The 21,288-nt window shown below is 45.3% G+C and overlaps 1 protein-coding gene across 1 annotated transcript; it reads left to right on the forward strand.

The window, feature by feature from the left end:
* The first annotated feature begins 786 nt into the window (after window positions 1–786).
* On the forward strand, window positions 787–19,574 carry CRYGS (crystallin gamma S). Its single transcript, XM_038745035.1, has 4 exons — window positions 787–804; window positions 866–1,060; window positions 15,076–15,318; window positions 19,302–19,574. Exons 1-4 carry the CDS (start codon window positions 787–789, stop codon window positions 19,572–19,574), a joined length of 729 nt encoding a protein of 242 aa, XP_038600963.1.
* Window positions 19,575–21,288: the final 1,714 nt, after the last annotated feature.

Here is a 21,288-nt window from a genome sequence, read left to right on the forward strand (position 1 = left end):
GACGATAACTAGAAGGTGAGGTGGGGTCAAGAGAGGGTTTTTTTTAGGATGGGAGAGACATGGGCACGTTTGAAGGCAGAGGGGAAGGAACCAGTGGAGAGTGAGCGGTTGAAGATGGAAGTTAAGGAGGGGAGAAGGGATGGAGCGAGAGATTTCATAAGATGAGAGGGAATGGGGTCAGAAGCACAGGTGGCCGGAGTAGCACTTGAGAGGAGGGAGGAGAGCTCCTCTGAGGATACCGCTGGGAAGGATGGGAGAGTAGCAGAGAGTGTTGAGAGCCGGCGGGATGGAGAAAGGGGGGAAGAGACTTTGGGGAGGTCGGACCTGATGGATTTAATTTTGTTAATGAAGTAGGAGGCCAGATCGTTGGCACAGAATAAGCGCTTAACAAATGCCATCATCAATACTATTTATTATGTTCATGTAAATAAATAAATGATGGATATGTATAGAAGTGCCGTGGGGCCGAGGGAGGGGGGATTAAAGGATGTAAATCTGAGTGAAAGAGTGATGCAGAAGGGAGTGGGAGATGAAGTCTCTTCTAGACTGTGAGCCCGTTGTTGGGTAGGGACCGTCTCTATACGTAGCCAACTTGTACTTCCCAAGCGCCTAGTACAGTGCTCTGCGCACAGTTAGCGCTCAATAAATACGATTGAAGGAACGAATAAATGAAGTGAGGGCTCAGTCAGGGAAGGCCTCTTGGAGGAGATGGGCTTTTAGGAAGGTTTTTCATTTTTCATTTTCATTTTTATGGCCGGGCTCTGGCCGGCTGACTCAGCGGAAGCCATGGCGCGCTGGGCTGTGGTCAGCAATAAAAGGGTTGCTGAACTTTCCTTTATGCTCATAATCCCATTTGCTTTTCCAGAAACCATCAATAGCCTCCAAACGACTGACTCAATATTTGGATCCCATTCTCATGACCAGGCAAATGTCTGGTTGGAAACTAACCCGGTATAAAAAGAGTCTCACCCAGCTGGCTCTCTGTATCGCTGCTTGTGGACTCCCCTCACTACCAGGGAAACCAGCCGACGCACTGAAAATGTCTAAGACGGGCGCCAAGGTAAGTACATCTGCCGACCTGTGTCTTCCTTTTCCCCAGGAGGGGAGACTTTTAATTATTTTATTTGCCCGTGTCCATCGCTGGCGGAGCAACGTGGGTAAATGGTAAGCCCAACTTCTCTCTCTTGCCTGGGGTGACTAATGATTTCATTCATTTATTCATTGGCTGTTGGTTAGGGACTGTCTCTATATGTTGCCAACTTGTACTTCCCAAGCGCTGAGTACAGTGCTCTGCACACAGTAAGCGCCCAATAAATCCGATTGATGATGATGATTCAATCGTATTTATGGAGCGCCTGCTGTGTGCAGAGCACTGTACGAAGCGCTTGGGAAGTACAAGGAGACGGTCCCTATCCAACGGCGGGCTCACAGTCTAGAAGGGAGAGACAGACAACAAAACACCACATATGAACGAAATAAAATTAAGCAATTAACAATGACTGGAGGAATTTCTGCCCCTAATCTGTATCTGACTTCCGAGGCGTTAGCGGATAATCTTTTAGACTGTGAGCCCACTGTTAGGTAGGGACTGTCTCTATATGTTGCCAATTTGTACTTCCCAAGCGCTTAGTACAGTGCTCTGCACATAGTAAGCGCTCAATAAATACGATTGATGATGATGATAACCAGAGAAGCTGTTGAATGGGGAAGGCGATTTAATTTAGAAATGAGCGCTGCAGATTTCAGCGAGTTAACTGCAACTCATTCAGAGGGATGCTTGTCTGAGAAGGACCTCTGAGTGTATATTGTGGGCAGGGCACTGTGCTAAGCGCTTGGGAGAGTACCATATATCGCTGTGAGACGCCCAAACTCATGAATTACAGCTCCTCCATTTCCTTGAGCATCATCATCATCATCAATCGTATTTATTGAGCGCTTACAGTGTGCAGAGCACTGTACTAAGCGCTTGGGAAGTACAAGTTGGCAACATATAGAGACAGTCCCTACCCAACAGTGGGCTCACAGTCTAAAAGAAAGGAACGCTGATTTTCTTCATTCTCCTGTTGCCTCCTTGTCTCTTCTTGCGCTGTCCTGCTCCTAACGACTCCATGGGTACGTTTCTCCCCGAACGCCCCACTTCCATCCTGCAATTTTTCTGGTAATGTATCCATAGAATTTTCTTGGCAAAAATATGGAAGCGGCTTACCATTGCCTTCTTCCGCACAGTAAACTCGAGTCTCTGTCCTCGACTCTCTCCCGTGACGCTGCTGCCCGGCACGGGTGAGTTTTGACTTGTAGCCGATTGCCTTCCACTCGCTAGTCACTGCCCGAGCTAGGAATGGAATAGACAGGCCTCTGTTTGGCTCTCCCTCCCATAGCCGAGACTGGTAGAGAACTGGAAACTCTACAAGTGCCATTCAGAGAGGGGCTATTGCCTCCTCCAGTACAGTTTTTTAATTACCTACCTATGTGCAAGGTTGTATCATGTCCTTCTAAACAAATAAAACAGGGAAGTCCCTGTTTTATTCCTTGGGTGCCTTCTGAGTAATAGAATGGGATGGAGAGAGAGATAGATAATAGATAGATAGATACTTCCCAAGCGCTTAGTAAAGTGCTCTGCACACAGTAAGTGCTCAATAAATACGATTGAATGAATGAATAGATAATAATAATAATAATAATGGCATTTATTAAGTGCTTACTGTGTGCAAAGCAATGTTCTAAGCTCTGATAGATGGATAGGTGATAGATAGATAGATAGATAGATAGATAGATAAATAGATACTTCCCAAGCACTTAGTAAAGTGCTCTGCACACAGTAAGTGCTCAATAAATACGATTGAATGAAAGAATAGATAATAATAATAATGGCATTTAAGTGCTTACTGTGTGCAAAGCACTGTTCTAAGCTCTGATAGATGGATAGATGATAGATAGGTAGATAGATAGATAGATAGGTAGATAGATAGATACATAGCTAGATACTTCCCAAGCGCTTAGTAAAGTGCTCTGCACACAGTAAGTGCTCAATAAATACGATTGAATGAATGAATGAATAGATAATAATAATAATAATGGCATTTATTAAGTGCTTACTGTGTGCAAAGCACTGTTCTAAGCTCTGATAGATAGATGGATAGATGGATAGATGATAGATAGATAGATAGATACTTCCCAAGCGCTTAGTAAAGTGCTCTGCACACAGTAAGTGCTCAATAAATATGATTGAATGAATGAATAGATAATAATAATAATAATGGCATTTATTAAGTGCTTACTGTGTGCAAAGCACTGTTCTAAGCTCTGATAGATAGATGGATAGATAGATAGATAGATAGATAGATATAGATAGATAGATAGATACTTCCCAAGCGCTTAGTAAAGTGCTCTGCACACAGTAAGTGCTCAATAAATATGATTGAATGAATGAATAGATAATAATAATAATAATGGCATTTATTAAGTGTTTACTGTGTGCAAAGCACTGTTCTAAGCTCTGATAGATAGATGGATAGATGGATAGATGGATAGATGATAGGTAGATAGGTAGATAGATAGAGATAGATAGATAGATAGGTAGATAGATAGATACATAGATAGATACTTCCCAAGCGCTTAGTAAAGTGCTCTGCACACAGTAAGTGCTCAATAAATACTATTGAATGAATGAATAGATAATAATAATAATAATGGCATTTATTAAGTGCTTGCTGTGTGCAAAGAACTGTTCTAATCTCTGATGGATAGATGGATAGATGGATAGATAGATAGATAGATAGATAGATAGATAGATAGATACTTTCCAAGCGCTTAGTAAAGTGCTCTGCACACAGTAGGTGCTCAATAAATACAATTGAATGAATGAATAGATAATAATAATAATACTGAGCTCAGATAGATGGGTAGATGGATAGATGATAGATAGATAGATAGATAGGTAGATATAGATAGATAGATACTTCCCAAGCGCTTAGTAAAGTGCTCTGCACACAGTAAGTGCTCAATAAATATGATTGAATGAATGAATAGATAATAATAATAATAATGGCATTTATTAAGTGCTTACTGTGTGCAAAGCACTGTTCTAAGCTCAGATAGATGGATAGATAGATAGACAGATAGATAGATAGATAGATAGATAGATAGATAGATAGAGAAGCGATAGGGAAACAGCATGGCCTAGTGCAGCGTGGCTCAGTGGAAAGAGCCCAGGCTTTGGAGTCAGAGGTCATGGGTTCAAATTCCGGCTCCGCCAACTGTCAGCTATGTGACTTTGGGCAAGTCACTTCACTTCTGTGTGCCTCAGTTCCCTCATCTGTAAAATGGGGATTAAGACTGTGAGCCCCCCGTGGGACAACCTGATCACTTTGTATCCCCCCCCCAGCACTTAGAACAGTGCTTTGCACATTGTAAGCGCTAAGCAAGTACCATAATAATTATTATTATTATTCTAGAGCACGGGCCTGGTAGTCAGAAACACCTGGACTCTGATTCTAGCTTCGCCACTTGTTTGCCGTGTGACCTTGGGCAAGCCACTTCACTTCTCTGTGCCTCAGTTCCCTCATCTGGAAAATGGGGGTTACATTTGTGAGGCCCATGCGGGATAGGGACTGTGTCCAAACCGATTAACTTGTATCTACCCCAGCACTTAGTACAGTGCCCAGCACAGAGTAAGAGCTTAACAAATACCACAAAAATAATGGTTCAGAAATTTATGGTATTTGTAAGTTCCTGCAAATTGGTACTTAAGTGGTGGGGTAGAATATTAAAAAATCAGGTTGGACACAGTCTCTGGATTCAATACCTGTTCTCCCTTCCTTTTCAGTTGTGAGTCTCTGGACTACAAGAGACTCACAACTGAAAAGGAAGGGAGAACAGGTATTGAATCCCCATTTTACAGATGAGGAAACTGAGGTACAAAGAAGTTCAGGGAGTTGCCCATGATCACTCAACAGGCCAGGATTAGAACCCAGGTCCTCTGACTCCCAGCTCTGTGCTCTTCCCACTAGGCCATGATGCTCTTCCTTGTGGACTAAAGAACTGGACCCCTTTCCTCTCATCTTTTCTCCAGTCAATCAATCAATCAGTCACATTTATTGAATGTTTTCTGTATGCAGAGCACTGTACTAAGCTCTTGCATGGCTCAGTGGAAAGAGCCCGGGCTCAGGAGTCAGAGGTCATGGGTTCAAATCCCAGCTCCGCCGCTTCATTCATTCAATCGTATTTATTGAGCGCTTACTGTGTGCAGAGCACTGTACTAAGCGCTTGGGAAGTACATGTTGGCAACATATAGAGACAGTTCCCTACCCAACAGCGGGTTCACAGTCTAGAAGTCAGCTGTGTGACTTTGGGCAAGTCACTCAACTTCTCTGCGCCTCAGTTCCCTCATCTGTAAAATGGGGATAAAGATTGTGAGCCCCAAGTGGGACAACCTGTCACCTTGCATCCTCCCCAGCGCTTAGAACAGTGCTTTGCACATAGTAAGCACTTAACAAATACCGCCCCCCCCCCCCAGAAAAAAGCTCTTGGGGGAGTACTATACAACAGAGTTGGTAGACATTCCCTACCCACAATGAGCAGACAGTATAAAGGGGGAGATAGACATTCATACGCATGGTCTAGTGGTGAGATCTGGGGCTTGGGAATCAGAGGACGTGGGTTCTAATCCTGGCTATGTCACTTGTCTGCTGTGTGACCTTGGGCAAGTCACTTCACTTCTCTGGGCCTCAGCGGCCTCATCTGGAAAATGGGGACTAAGACTGTGAGCCCCATGTGGGACAAATTGATTACCTTGAATCTACCCCAACGTGTAGAACAGTGCTTGTACAAGTGTACAAGTTGCCAACTTGTACTTCCCAAGCGCTTAGTACAGTGCTCTGCACACAGTAAGCGCTCAATAAATACGATTGAATGAAGGAATGAATGAATGCTTGGTGAGCCTGTTGTTGGGTAGGGACCGTCTGTATATGTTGCCGATGTGTACTTCCCAAGCGCTTAGTACAGTGCTCTGCACACAGTAAGCGCTCAATAAATAAGATTGAATGAATGAATGTGAGCGAGAGGTCGGCGGCGAGATAGGCAAGATGGAGGCACAGTGAGAAGGTTGGCATAAAATGTCATTATTATTATTAGAGAAGCGAAGCGTCACGACTCCATCAGATCTAGAAAACTCATCCTAGACTGTGAGCCCACTGTCGGGTAGGGACCGTCTCTAGATGTTGCCAACTTGGACTTCCCAAGCGCTTAGTGCAGTGCTCTGCACACAGTAAGCGCTCAATAAATACGATTGAATGAATGAATTAATGAAAGAGTCAAGAGTCGGAGTGGAAAGAGTCAAGAGTCTTCTCCCTCACCCTCCTCACATCGGCGCACACCTCCCCAACCCCTCCAAGCCAACGTGAGATCCAGTATATTAGTAAGGGGAAGCAGGAGCATGCATTCTTAGAGCCCACACATTGGAGAAGCAGCGTGGCTCAGAGGAAAGAGCCCGGGCTTTGGAGTCAGAGGTCATGGGTTCAAATCCCTGCTCCACCCATTGTCAGCTGGGTGACTTTGGGCAAGTCACTTCACTTCTCTGGGCCTCAGTTCCCTCATCTGTTAAATGGGGATGGAGACTGTGAGCCCCCAGTGGGACCGCCTGATCACCTTGTAGCCTCCCCAGTGCTTAGAACAGTGCTTTGCACATAGTAAGTGCTTAATAAATGCCATCATTATTGTTATTCTGTCCCCCTGGGAAGTGAACGGGTCCCATAGAGTTGAGGGCAACAAGGTCACCTTGTAACCTCCCCAGCGCTTAGAACAGTGCTTTGTACATAGTAAGTGCTTAATAAATGCCAACTTGTACTTCCCAAGCGCTTAGTACAGTGCTCTGCACACAGTAAGCGCTCAATAAATACGCTTGAATGAATGAATGAAAATGCCATTATTATTATTATTATTATGCATAGATAAAGTGGGGCTTTTTGGTGGGCTTGAGGTATTATTTTTTACCTTCATTCATTCAATCGTATTTATTGAGCGCTTACTGTGTGCAGATCACTGGACTAAGCGCTTGGGAAGAACAAGTTTGCAACATATAGAGGCGGCCTACCTGATACTTTCTGGTTGGAATTTCGGGTCTAACCTTTACCAACAATCAACCAGTGGCATTTCTCGAATGCTTACTATGTGAGGAGTGCTTAAGTAAGTGTTCGGGAGAGTACAGTTCATTCAATCGTATTTATTGAGCGCTTACTGTGTGCAGAGCACTGTACTAAGCGCTTGGGAAGTACAAGTTGGCAACATATAGAAACGGTCCCTACCCAACAGTGGGCTCAGAGCAGCATGGCTTAGTGGCAAACAGCATGGGCCTTGAGAGTCAGAGGTCATGGGTTCTAATCCCGGTTCTGCCACTTGTCTGCTGTGACCTTGGGCATGTCACTTCTCTGAGTCTCAGTTCCCTCATCTGGAAAATGGGGATAAGACTGTGAGTCTCACGTGGGACAACCTGATGACCCTGTATCCACCCCAGGGCTTAGAACAGTGTTTGGCACATAGTAAGCGCTTAACAAATACCATCATTATTATTATCATTTTTAAATAGCAAGACATGGTTTCTGCCCTTAACAAGCATAGAGCTTCGAGGGCTACTGTTCAAATTGTCTGTCAGGTCAAATAACAACTCTCTGAGCAAACATTACCCGTTTGCAAATGGTGTCCTAGCTTTGGGGAATCTTAGTACAGTGCTCTGCACACAGTAAGTGCTCAACAAATACCATCATTATTATTATCATTTTTAAATAGCAAGACACGTTTTCTGCCCTTAACCAGCATAGAGTTCAGAGGGCTACTGTTCAAATTGTCTGTCAGGTCAAATAACAACTCTCTGAGCAAACATTACTAGTTTGCAAATTGTGTCCTCGCTTTGGGGAATCTTACTACAGTGGTCTGCACACAGTAAGCGCTCAATAAATACCATCATTATTATTATCATTTTTAAATGGCTACTGTTCAAATTGTCTGTCAGGTCAAATAACAACTCTCTGAGCAAACATTACCTGTTTGCAAATGTGTCCAACTTTGGGGAATCTTAGTACAGTGCTCTGCACACAGTAAGCGCTCAACAAATACCATCATTATTATTATCATTTTTAAATAGCAGACACGTTTTCTGCCCTTAACGAGCATAGAGTTTAGAGGGCTACTGTTCAAATTGCCTGTCGGGTCAAATAACAACTCTCTCGCAAACAAGACTGGTTTGCAAATGGTGTCCTAGCTTTGGGGAATCTTACTACAGTGCTGTGCACACAGTAAGCGCTCAACAAATACCATCATTATTATTATCATTTTTAAATAGCAAACATGTTTTCTGCCCTTAACAAGCATGGAGTTTAGAGGGCTACTGTTCAAATTGCCTGTCAGGTCAAATAACAACTCTCTCAGCAAACAAGACTGGTTTGCAAATTGTGTCCTAGCTTTGGGGAATCTTAGTACAGTGCTCTGCACACAGTAAGCGCTCAACAAATACCATCATTATTATTATCATTTTTAAATAGCAGGCACAGTTTCTGCCCTTAACAAGCACAGAGCTTAGAGGGCTACTGTTCAAATTGTCTGTCAGGTCAAATAACAACTCTCTGAGCAAACATTACTGATTTGCAAATGGCGGGGAATCTTAGTACAGTGCTCTGCACACAGTAAGCGCTCAACAAATACCATCATTATTATTATCATTTTTAAATAGCAAGACATGTTTTCTGCCCTTAACAAGCATAGAGTTTAGAGGGCTACTGTTCAAATTGTCTGTCAGGTCAAATAACAACTCTCTGAGCAAACATTACCCGTTTGCAAATGGTGTCCTAGCTTTGGGGAATCTTACTACAGTGCTCTGCACACAGTAAGCGCTCAATAAATACGATTGAATGATTGACAATAATACTAATACTATTACTAATAACAGTGATAATTATTGTTACACTTGTTCATTCATTCATTCAATAGTATTTAATGATGTGCAACTAGCTTTATTTCTACTTGTGATTATAATTGTTGATTGTTACAGTGCTATGTGCAAAGCAGTGCGCTAAGCGCTGGGATAGATACAACATCATCAGGTAAGACACAGGCCCTGTCCCTCGTGGGGTTCACAGTCTAAGCTGGAGGGAGAATGAGTATCAAATCCCCATTTTACAGATGAGGAAACCGAGGCCCTGAGAAGTTGAGAAGCAGCGTGGCTCAGTGGAAAGAGCCTGGGCTTTGGAGTCAGAGGTCATGGGTTTGAATCCCGGCTCCGCCACGTCTGCTGTGTGACCTTGGGCAAGTCACTTAACTTCTCTGAGCCTCAGTTACCTCATCTGTAAAATGGGGATTACGACTGTGAGCCCCACGTGGGACAAGCTGATCACCTTGTATCCCCCCCAGCGCTTAGAACAGTGCTTTGCACATAGTAAGCGCTTAACAAATGCCATCATTATTATTATTATGGGTTCAAATCCCAGCTCTGCCAACTCTAAGCTGTGTGACTTTGGGCAAGTCACTGAACTTCTCTGTGCCTCAGTTACCTCATCTGTAAAAATGGGGATTAAAACTGTCCCCGAGGGACAACCTGTCACCTTGTAACCTCCCCAGTGCTTAGAACAGTGCTTTGCACATAGTAAGTGCTTAATGAATGCCATCATTATTACGTGACTTGCTTGAGCAGACAGGTGGCAGAACCGGGATTAGAACCCAGGTCTTCTGACTCCCAAACTAGCGTGGAAGCTAACGCGCTATATGTATTGTTCCATGACTCATATTATTTTTTGGTACTTGATAAGCCGCGCTGGGCAGCAGCGACATGGAAGAGAGTCGAGGGCAGAGACTCATTTACTGTGTGGAAGGAGGCAATGGTAAACCATTTCCAATTCCAATTCCAACCTCCGCCACTTGTCAGCTGTGTGACTTTGGGCAAGCCACTTCACTTCTCTGGGCCTCAGTTCCCTCATCTGGAAAATGGGGATGAAGACTGTGAGCCCCCCATGGGACAACCTGATCACCTTGTAACCTCCCCAGCGCTTAGAACAGTGCTTTGCACATAGTAAGCGCTTAATAAATGCCTTCATTATTATTATTATTATTTCCGTATTTTTGTTCATTCATTCATTCAATCGTATTTATTGAGCGCTTACCGTGTGCAGAGCACTGTACTAAGCGCTTGGGAAGTACAATTTGGGCTTTTTACCAAGAAAAGTCTATGGAGACACTACCAGAACGATTGCAGATGGAGGGCGGCGTGTTCTGGGAGAGATGTGACTCTCACTAAGGGTCAGAGACGACTCGGCGGCATAAGACAAGATAATACAAGACTTGTTAAGTGCTTACTTTATGTCAAACACCGATCTATGTGTTGAGCTAGGTACAAGTTAATTAGGTCGGACACAGTCCCTGTCCCGTACGGGGCTTACATTCAATCGTATTTATTGAGCGCTTACTGTGTGCAGAGCGCTGTACTAAGCTCTTGGGAAGTACAAGTTAGCAACATATTCATTCATTCATTCAGTCGTATTTATTGAGCGCTTACTGTGTGCAGAGCACTGTACTAAGCGCTTGGGAAGTACAAGTTAGCAACATATGGAGACGGTCCCTACCCAACAGTGGGCTCACAGTCTAGAAGGGGGAGACAGACAACAAAACAAAACATATTAACAAAATAAAATAGATATGTACAAGTAAAATAGAGTAATAAATATGTACAAACATATATACATATATACAGTCTAGTCTATATATACTTAGACTTACAGTCTAAGTAGGAGGGAGAACAGGTATCCCCTTTTTGCAGTTGAGAGAACTGAGGCCTAGAACAATTAAGTAACCTACCTAAGGTCCCAGAGCAAAATGATGGCTTAGCCGGGATGAGAATCAATCAATCAATCAATCAATCAATCAATCATATTTATTGAGCGCTTACTGTGTGCAGAGCACTGCACTAAGCGCTTGGGAAGTACAAGTTGGCAACATATTGAGACAATCCCTACCCAACAGTGGGCTCACAATCTAGAAGGGGGAGACAGAGAACAAAACCGAACATATTAACAAAATAAAATAAATAGAATAGATATGTACAAGTAAAATAAATAAATAAGATCTTCTGACTCTCAGGCTTGTTCTCTTTCCACTAGGCCACGAGAAGCAGCATGGCTCAATGGAAAGAGCCTGGGCTTTGGAGTTTGAGGTCGTGGGTTCAAATCCCCGCTCCACCAATTGTCATTCATTCATTCATTCATCCAGTCGTATTTATTGAGCGCTTACTGTGTGCAGAGCACTGGACCAAGTGCTTGGGAAGTACAAGTTGGCAACATCTAGAGACGGTCCCTACCCAACAACGGGCTCACAGTCTAGAAGCAGGAGACAGACAACAAAACAAAACATGTGGACAGGTGTCATCAGAATAAATAGAAGTAAAGCTAGATGCACATTATTAACAAAATAAATAGAATAGTAAATATGGACAAGTAAAATAAATAGAGTAATAAATCTGTATAAACATATATACAGGTGCTGTGGGGAGGGGATGGAGGTAGGGCGGGGGGGGAATGGGGAGGGGGAGAGGAAAAAGGGGGCTCAATCTGGGAAGGCCTCCTGGAGGAGGTGAGCTCTCAGTCCTTCTGTCCCACCACCCATACTGCACCCAAGATGGAGCAGAATTCTGTTCCAAATGGGCTCAAAATAATAATAATGATGGTATTTGTTAAGTGCTTACTATGTGCAAAGCACTGTTCTAAGCGCTGGGGAGATACAAGGTGATCAGGTTGTCCCACGGGGGGCTCACAGTCTTCATCCCCATTTTACAGATGAGGGAACTGAGGCCCAGAGAAGTGAAGTGACTTGCCCAAAGTCACACAGCTGACAAGTGGAGGAGGCGGGATTTGAACCCATGACCTCTGACTCCAAAGCCCGGGCTCTTCCCACTGAGCCACCCTGCTTCTCTATAATGTTGTAGTGCTAACTGAGACATCTTCAGAAGTATAAGTCCTTACCAGGATGGAAGTAAGGTGGAACGAAAGAATAAAATACAGTTGGAAGCATTTCTGGGTGGATGCCTTTTTTGGTTTGGTTTGGGGCACCAAGTCTCCTGGACTGGGGACTCAGCTGTGTGACTTTGGGTACGTCACTTACCTTCTCTGTGCCTCAGTTCCCTCATCTGGAAAATGGGGATGAAGACTGTGAGCGCCCCCCCCCCGTGGGACAACCCGATCACCTTGTAACCTCCCCAGCGCTTAGAACAGTGCTTTGTGCATAGTAAATGCTTAATAAATGTCATTATTATTATTATTATTATTATTATTATTATTATTATTATTATTCTGCTCTTCATTTCAGCTCTTTCCCTTTAGGTGGACAAAACTGTACAGGCCACAAAGTGGCGTCAGTCTTTAAGAAATCCATGCGGGATCCTGAATCCGGACTGAATCCGCACTGAATCCGGAGGGACTGAACATTATACCTTATACCTCCACTTTATACCTCCGCTTTGACCTTGTCTCTCAGCCCCAACAGGGGAAATTCATTCATTCAATCATTCATTCATTCAATCGTTGCCAACTTGTACTTCCCAAGCGCTTAGTCCAGTGCTCTGCACACAGTAAGCGCTCAATAAATACGATTGAATGAATGATTGAATGAATTGAGCACTTACTGTGTGCAGAGCCCTGGACTAAGCGCTTGGGACGTACAAGTTGGATCGTATTTAATGATTTAGAGAAGCAGCGTGGCTCAGTGGAAAGAGCCCGGGCTTGGGAGTCAGAGGTCACGGGTTCTAATCCCGGCTCCGCCGCTTAATAATGATGGCATTTGTTAAGCGCTTACTATGTGCAAGGCACTGTTCTAAGCGCTGGGGTAATAATAATGATGATGGTATTTGTTAAGCGCTTACTATGTGCAAAGCACTGTTCTAAGCACTGGGGGAGATACAAGGAGATCAGTTTGTCCCATGTGGAGCTCACAGTTTTCATCCCCATTTTACAGATGAGGGAACTGGGGCTCAGAGAAGTTAAGTGGCTTGCCCAAAGTCCCACAGCTGACAAATGGCAGAGCTGGGATTAGAACCCACGACCTCTGGCTCCCAAGCCCGGGCTCTTTCCACTGAGCCACGCTGCTTCTCACTTGTCGGCTGTGTGACTTTGGGGAAGTCACTTCACTTCTCTGGGCCTCAGTTCCCTCATCTGTAAAATAGGGATGAAGACCGAGCCCCATGTGGGACAAACTAATTACCTTGTATCTCCCCAGCGCTTAGAACGTTCATTCATTCAATCATATTTATTGAGTGCTTACTGTGTGCAGAGCACTGTACTATGCTCTTGGGAAGCATAAGTTGGCAACATATAGAGACATTCCCTACCCAAAGAGTGCTCTTTTTAGACTGTGAGTCCACTGTTGGGTAGGGACTGTCTCTATATGTTGCCAATTTGTACTTCCCAAGCGCTTAGTACAGTGCTCTGCACATAGTAAGCGCTCAATAAATGTGATTGATGATGATGCTCGGCACATATAAGCCTTAACAAATGCCATCATTATTATTTATTGAGTGCTTACTGCATGCAGAGCTCTGTACTAAGCACTTGGAAAGTACAATTCGGCAACAGGTAGAGACGGTCCCTACCCAACAAACTGCTCACGTTCTAGAAGGGGGAAACAGACAACAAAGCAAAACAAGTAGACAAGTGTCAATACAATCAAAATAGATACATAGAATTATAGATATATACACAATACGAAATATGTGAAAGGGGCTTTATGGACAGAATTAAACCATCCATTCATTCAATCGTATTTATTGAGCATTTACTGCATGCAGAGCTCTGTACTAAGCGCTTGGAAAGTACAATTTGGCAACAGGTAGAGACAGTCCCTACCCAACAACCGGCTTACATTCTAGAAGGGGGAGACAGACAACAAAGCAAAACAAGTAGACAAGTGTCAATATAATCAAAATAGATACATAGAATTATAGATATATACACAATACGAAATATGTGAAGGGGGCTTTACGGACAGAATTAAACCATCCATTCATTCAATCGTATTTATTGAGCGCTTACTGTGTGCAGAGCCCTGTGCTAAGCGCTTGGGAAGTACAAGTTGGCAACATATAGAGACGGTCCCTACCCAACAGTGGGCTCATCCAGAGAGGAAAGAGCCCGGGCTTTGGAGTCAGAGGTCGTGGGTTCAAACCCCGGCTCCGCCAATTGTCAGCTGGGTGACTTTGGGCAAGTCAAGAGCTCACCTCCTCCAGGAGGCCTTCCCAGACTGAGCCCCCTCCTTCCTCTCCCCCTTGTCCCCCTCTCCATCCCCCCATCTTACCTCCTTCCCTTCCCCACAGCGCCTGTATATATGTATATATGTTTGTACATATTTATTACTCTATTTATTTTACTTGTACATATCTATTCTATTTATTTTATTTTTGTTAATATGTTTGGTTTTGTTCTCTGTCTCCCCCTTCTAGACTGTGAGCCCACTGTTGGGTAGGGACCGTCTCTATCTGTTGCCAACTTGTACTTCCCAAGCGCTTAGTCCAGTGCTCTGCACACAGTAAGCGCTCAATAAATATGATTGATTGATTGATTGAATCAATCAAGTGAAGTCACTTCACTTCTCTGGGCCTCAGTTCCCTCATCTGTAAAATGGGGATGAAGACTGTGAGCCCCCCCCGTGGGACAACCTGATCACCTTGTAACCTCCCCAGCGCTTAGAACAGTGCTGTGCACGCAGTAAGCGCTTCATAAATGCCATCATTCTTCTTCTTATTATTATCCCGGCGTCCGCTCGGGAGGGAAGCACGTCCTGCAGCGTGGCCCAGTGGAAAGAGCATGGGCTTTGGAGTCAGAGGACATGGGTTCAAATCCCGGCTCCACCAATTGTCAGCTGTGTGACTTTGGGCAAGTCACTTCACTTCTCTGGGCCTCAGTTCCCTCATCTGGAAAATGGGGATTAAGACTGTGAGCCCCCCATGGGACAAGCTGATCACCTTGTAGCCTCCCCAGCGCTTAGTAAGCGCTTAATAAATGCCATCATTATTATCATTATTATTATTATCCTCCTCTCTGTGTGTTTCAGATCACCTTCTACGAAGACAAGACCTTCCAGGGCCGTCGCTATGAGTGTGACTGCGACAGCGCGGATTTCCACACCTACCTGAGCCGCTGCAACTCCATCCGGGTGGACGGGGGCACTTGGGTGGTCTACGAGAGGCCCAACTTCTCCGGGGCTATGTATGTTCTGACGCGGGGGGACTACCCGGATTACCAGCGCTGGATGGGGCTCAATGACCGCCTCGGCTCCTGCAAAGCCATCCACCTGGTGAGTCCGGGGGAGTCCCCTCCCTTTCCGTTCAGGGAAAACAGCATGGCGTAGTGGATAATAATAATAATAATAATAATAATAATGACATTTATTATTCATTCATTCAGTCGTATTTATTGAGCGCTTACTGTGTGCAGAGCACTGGACTAAGCGCTTGGGAAGTCCAACTTGGCAACATCTAGAGACGGTCCCTACCCAACGGCGGGCTCACAGTCTAGAAGGGGGCGATGGACAACCGAACAAAACATGTTAAGAAAATAAAAATTTATTCATTCAACTCATTCAATCGTATTTATTGAGCGCTTACTGTGTGCAGAGCACTGTACTAAGCGCTTGGGAAGTCCAAGTTGGCAACTTGGCACTTGCTGTGTGCAAAGCACTGTTCTAAGCGCTGGGGAGGTTACAAGATGATCAGGTTGTCCCACGGGGGGCTCATATTATTTTATTTTGTTAATATGTTTGGTTTTGTTCTCTGTCTCCCCCTTCTAGACTGTGAGCCCACTGTTGGGTAGGGACCGTCTCTATATGTTGCCAACTTGTATTTCCCAATCGCTTAGTACAGTGCTCTGTACACAGTAAGTGCTCAATAAATACAATTGATTGATTGATTGATTGGCCGTCTCTATATGTTGCCAACTTGTACTTCCCAAGCGCTTAGTACAGTGCTCTGCACACAGTAAGCGCTCAATAAATACGATTGATTGATTGATTGACTGATCCCCATTTTCCAGATGAGGGAACTGAGGCCCAGAGAAGTAAAGTGACTTGCCCAAAGTCACACAGCTGACAATTGGCGGAGTAGGGATTTGAACCCATGACCTCTGACTCCAAAGCCTGGGCTCTTTCCACTGAGCTACGCTGCTTCTCATTCACAGGCACGGACATGGGCCTGGGATTCAGAAGGTCATGGGTTCTTATAATAATAATAATAATAATGATAGCATTTATTAAGCGCTTACTATGTGCCAAGCACTGGGGAGGTTACAAGGTGATGAGGTTGTCCCAAGGGGGGCTCACAGTCTTCATCTCCATTTTACAGATGAGGGAACTGAGGCCCAGAGAAGTGAAGTGACTTGCCCAAAGTCACACAGCTGACAAGTGGCGGAGCCGGGATTTGAACCCATAACCTTTGACTCCAAAGCCCGGGCTCTTTCCACTGAGCCACGCTGCTTCTTATCCTGGCTCTGCCATTTGCCTGCTGTGTGGCCTTAGGCGAGTCACTTCTCTGGGCCTCAGTTACCTCATCCGTAAAACGGGGATTAAGACTACAGGACAGGGACTGTGTCCAACTTGATTTGCTTGTATAATAATGATGGCATTTGTTAAGCGCTTACAATGTGCCGAGCACAGTTCTAAGCGCTGAGGGAGATATAATAATAATAATAATAATAATGATGGCATTTATTAAGTGCTTACAATGTGCAAAACACTGTTCTAAGATCTGGAGAGGATACAAAGTGATTAGGTTGTCCCACGTGGGGCTCACAGACTTAATCCCCATTTTACAGATGAGGGAACTGAGGCACAGAGAAGTCAAGTAACTCTCCCAAAGTCACACAGCTGACAAGTGGCGGAGCCGGGATTTGAACCCATGACCTCTGACTCCAAAGCCCGGGCTCTTTCCACTGAACCACGCTTATATCCATCCTAGCACTTAGTACAGTGCCCTGACACCTAGTAAGTGCTTAACAAATACCATAATTATTATTAATTGTTGCAACCTGATTATCTTGCATCCACCCCTCGGCTTAGTATTCATTCATTCATTCATTCAATAGTATTTATTGAGCGCTTACTGTGTGCTGAGCACCGTACTAAGCGCTTGGGAAGTACAAGTTGGCAACAAATAGAGACGGTCCCTACCCAACAGCGGGCTCACAGTCCAGAAGGGGGAGACAGACAACAAAATATATTAAAATAAAATAAATAGAATAGTAAATATGTACAAGTAAAATAAATAGAGTAATAAATCTGTACAAACATATACAGGTGCCGTGGGGAGGGGAATGAGGTAAGGCAGGGGATGGGGAGGGGGAGGACGGGGAGAGGAGGTAAGCACTGAACAAATACCATGATTATTATTAATTATTATAACCTGATTATCTTGCATCATTATGCAGCATGGCATAGAGGATAGACTTCTGGAAGTCAGAAGGTCATGAGTCCTAATTCTGGCCCCACCACGTCTGCTTGTGGGGCCTTGGGGAAATCGTTTAGTTTCTCTGGGACTCAGTTACCTCATCTGTAAAACGGGGATTGATACTGTGAGCCCCACATGGGACAGGGCTGTATCCCACCCGATTTTCTCAGATCCACCCCAGCGCTTAGAACAGTGCCAGTACATAGTAAGTGCTTAATCCTGGCCCCACCACGTCTGCTTGTGGGGCCTAGGGGAAATCGTTTAGTTTATCTGGGACTCAGTTACCTCCTCTGTAAAACGGGGACTGATACTGTGAGCCCCACATGGGACAGGGACTGTATCCCACCCGATTTGCTTGGATCCACCCCAGCGCTTAGGACAGTGCCTGGCACATAGCAAGTGCTTAATTCTGGCCCCAACACGTCTGCTTGTGGGGCCTTGGGGAAATCGTTTAGTTTCTCTGGGACTCAGTTACCTCATCTGTAAAACGGGGATTGATACTGTGAGCCCCACATGGGACAGGGCTGTATCCCACCCGATTTGCTCAGATCCACCCCAGCGCTTAGAACAGTGCCTGGCACATAGTAAGTGCTTAATTCTGGCCCCACCATGTCTGCTTGTGGAGCCTCGGGGAAATCGTTTAGTTTCTCTGGGACTCAGTTACCTCATCTGTAAAATGGGGATTGATACCGTGAGCCCCATATGGGACAGGGACTGTATCCCACCCGATTTGCTTGGATCCACCCCAGCGCTTAGAACAGTTCCTGGCACATAGTAAGTGCTTAACAGATGCCATAATTATTATTATTATTCCACTATTTAGTAAAGTCCCTGGCACATGGTAAGCACTTAACAAATACCACCATTATCATTAGTTGTTACAATCTGATTATTCTGCATCTACCTCAGTGCTTAGTACCATGCCTGGCCCACAATAAGTGCTTAACAAATTGTTGTTGTTGTCTTACGCTGTTGGCATAAGACAGCCATAGCGATGCCAAAGACGCATCTCTCCCAAAACGCCCCACTTCCATCTGCAATCGTTCTGGTAGCGGATCCGTAGCGTTTTCTTGGTCAAAATGCGGAAGCGGTTGACCATTGCCTCCTTCCGTGCAGTAAACGAGTCCCTGCCCTCGACTCTCTCCCAGGCCGCTACTGCCCAGCACAGGGGAGTTTTGATTTTTAATTCATTCAATCGTCTTTATTGAGCGCTTACTGTGTGCAGAGCACTGTACTAAGCGCTACCGCTAGCCACGCTAGGAATGGAATGGGTGGGCCTCTGCTTGACTCTCCCTCCTGTAGTCATGTAGGGGACTGAGAGGAGGGGGTTAACAAATACTATAAACTACAATAAAAACAGGGAATCAGGTGTCCTTTTAGACTGTGAGCCCACTGTTGGGTAGGGACCGTCTCTATATGTTGCCAATTTGTACTTCCCGAGCGCTTACTGTGTGAAGAGCACTGTACTAAGCGCTGTCGCCTTCCACTCGCTAGCCACGCTAGGAATGGAATGGGTGGGCCTCTGCTTGACTCTCCCTCCTGTAGTCATGTAGGGGACTGAGAGGAGGGGGTTAACAAATACTATAAACTACAATAAAAACAGGGAATCAGGTGTCCTTTTAGACTGTGAGCCCACTGTTGGGTAGGGACCGTCCCTATATGTTGCCAATTTGTACTTCTCAAGTGCTTAGTACAGTGGTCTGCACCTAGTAAGCGCTCAATAAATACGATTGATGATGATGATGATGATGTCTGGGCTGACGAGTCCGTAGTCGAGCTAGCCGCCTTTTCGGGTTTTTTCGGCCGGAGGCGAGCGTAACCTCCGGGCCTTCTTTTCCAGTCGAGCGGAGGGCGGTACAAGATCCAGATCTTCGAGAAGGGCGACTTCGGCGGCCAGATGTTCGAGGCCACGGAGGACTGCCCCTCCGTCCTGGAGCAGTTTCACCTCCGCGAGGTCCACTCCTGCAAGGTGCCCGAGGGGGTCTGGGTGCTCTACGAGCAACCCAACTACCGCGGCCGCCAGTACCTCCTGGACAAGGAGGATTATCGAAAACCCGTCGACTGGGCCGCCGCCGGCCCCGCCGTCCAGTCCTTCCGCCGCGTCGTGGAGTGAGGTCAGGGGCCGCGGGAGCCGGAGGAGGAGGAGGAAGGGCTTTCCGCTCTTCCGTCGGGGTTAAAACCAGTCTTCGGCCCCTTAACCCCAATCTCCCCCACCAATAAAGCGATTGACGAGTGCCAACCCTCACCCCGTCTCGTCTCTGAAGGAGCGTTGGCTGTGGAGAAGCAGCGTGCTTCCTTAGACTGTGAGCCCACTGTTGGGTAGGGACTGTCTCTATACGTTGCCGGCTTGTACTTCCCAAGCACTTAGTACAGTGCTCTGCACACAGGAAGCGCTCAATAAATACGATTGATGATGATGATGATGATGACTGTCTCTATATGTTGCCGACTTGTACTTCCCAAGCGCTTAGTACAGGGCTCTGCACACAGTAAGCGCTCAATAAATACGATTGATGATGATGATGATGATGTCTCTATATGTTGCCGACTTGTACTTCCCAAGCGCTTAGTACAGGGCTCTGCACACAGGAAGCGCTCAATAAATACGATTGATGATGATGATGATGATGACTGTCTCTATATGTTGCCGGCTTGTACTTCCCAAGCGCTTAGTACAGGGCTCTGCACACGGTAAGCGCTCAATAAATACGATTGATGATGATGATGATGATGTCTCTATATGTTGCCGACTTGTACTTCCCAAGCGCTTAGTACAGGGCTCTGCACACAGGAAGCGCTCAATAAATACGATTGATTGATTGATTGATTCCTAGTGGTAAGAGCAGAGGCCTGGGAATCAGAGGACGCGGGTTCTCATCCCGGCTCCGCCTCAGGTCTGCTGTGTGACCTTGGGCGGATCGCTTCACCTTCTCTCTGCCTCAGTTTCCTCATCTGTAAAGTGGGGATGCATCCTACTGCCTCCTACTTAAACTGTGTGAGCCCCATGTGCAACAGGGGCTGTGGCCAACCTGTATCTATTCCAGGACTTAGAATGGTGCCTAGCACTTGGTAAGCACTTAACAAGTACCAAATTATTATTATTATTATTATTATTATTATTATTATTATTATTATGCTGAGGGTGGGATGGGGTGGAGGCTGGAGTCACGGAGGGTCCTCTGGTCGGGGGTGATCAATGTGGAGCCAACAGCCTGACCTCACATGGACGTGAAAAGCCGGTGAGGTCACAACATCGTAGGGCGGAGCTGGGTTTTGATTCCCTCTAGTAGTCTTATTAGTATTAATTTAATTATATTAATATAGAATTATAATGATTAACAATATTCAATAGTTAATATGTTACTAATAATGATAATAGTACTTGTTAAGTGCTTAATTTGTGCCAAGCACTGTTCTATTCATTCATTCATTCAATCGTATTTATTGAGCGCTTACTGAGCGCAGAGCACTGGACTAAGCACTTGGGCAGTACAAGTTGGCAACTTGTAGAGAAGCAGCGTGGCTCGGTGGAAAGAGCCCGGGCTTTGGAGTCAGAGGTCATGGGTTCAAATCCCGGCTCCACCACTCGTCAGCTGTGTGACTTTGGTTAAGTCACTTCACTTCTCTGGGCCTCAGTTCCCTCATCTGTAAAATGGGGATGAAGACTGTGAGCCCCACGTGGGACAACCTGATCACCTTGTAAATTCTCCAGCGCTTAGAACAGTGCTCTCCACATAGTAAGCACTTAATAAATGCCATTATTATTACTATTATTATATAGAGGCGGTCCCTACCCAACAGTGGGCTCACAGTCTATAATAATAATG

Source organism: Tachyglossus aculeatus, chromosome 1 (assembly GCF_015852505.1).
Source record: "Tachyglossus aculeatus isolate mTacAcu1 chromosome 1, mTacAcu1.pri, whole genome shotgun sequence".
Taxonomy (NCBI): domain Eukaryota; kingdom Metazoa; phylum Chordata; class Mammalia; order Monotremata; family Tachyglossidae; genus Tachyglossus; species Tachyglossus aculeatus.

Coding starts and splice junctions, on each gene's coding strand:
- CRYGS (XM_038745035.1), top strand. Junction 1,061..15,075: donor TGTCTAAGACGGGCGCCAAG/GTAAGTACATCT, acceptor TGTGTGTTTCAG/ATCACCTTCTACGAAGACAA. Junction 15,319..19,301: donor CCTGCAAAGCCATCCACCTG/GTGAGTCCGGGG, acceptor CTTCTTTTCCAG/TCGAGCGGAGGGCGGTACAA.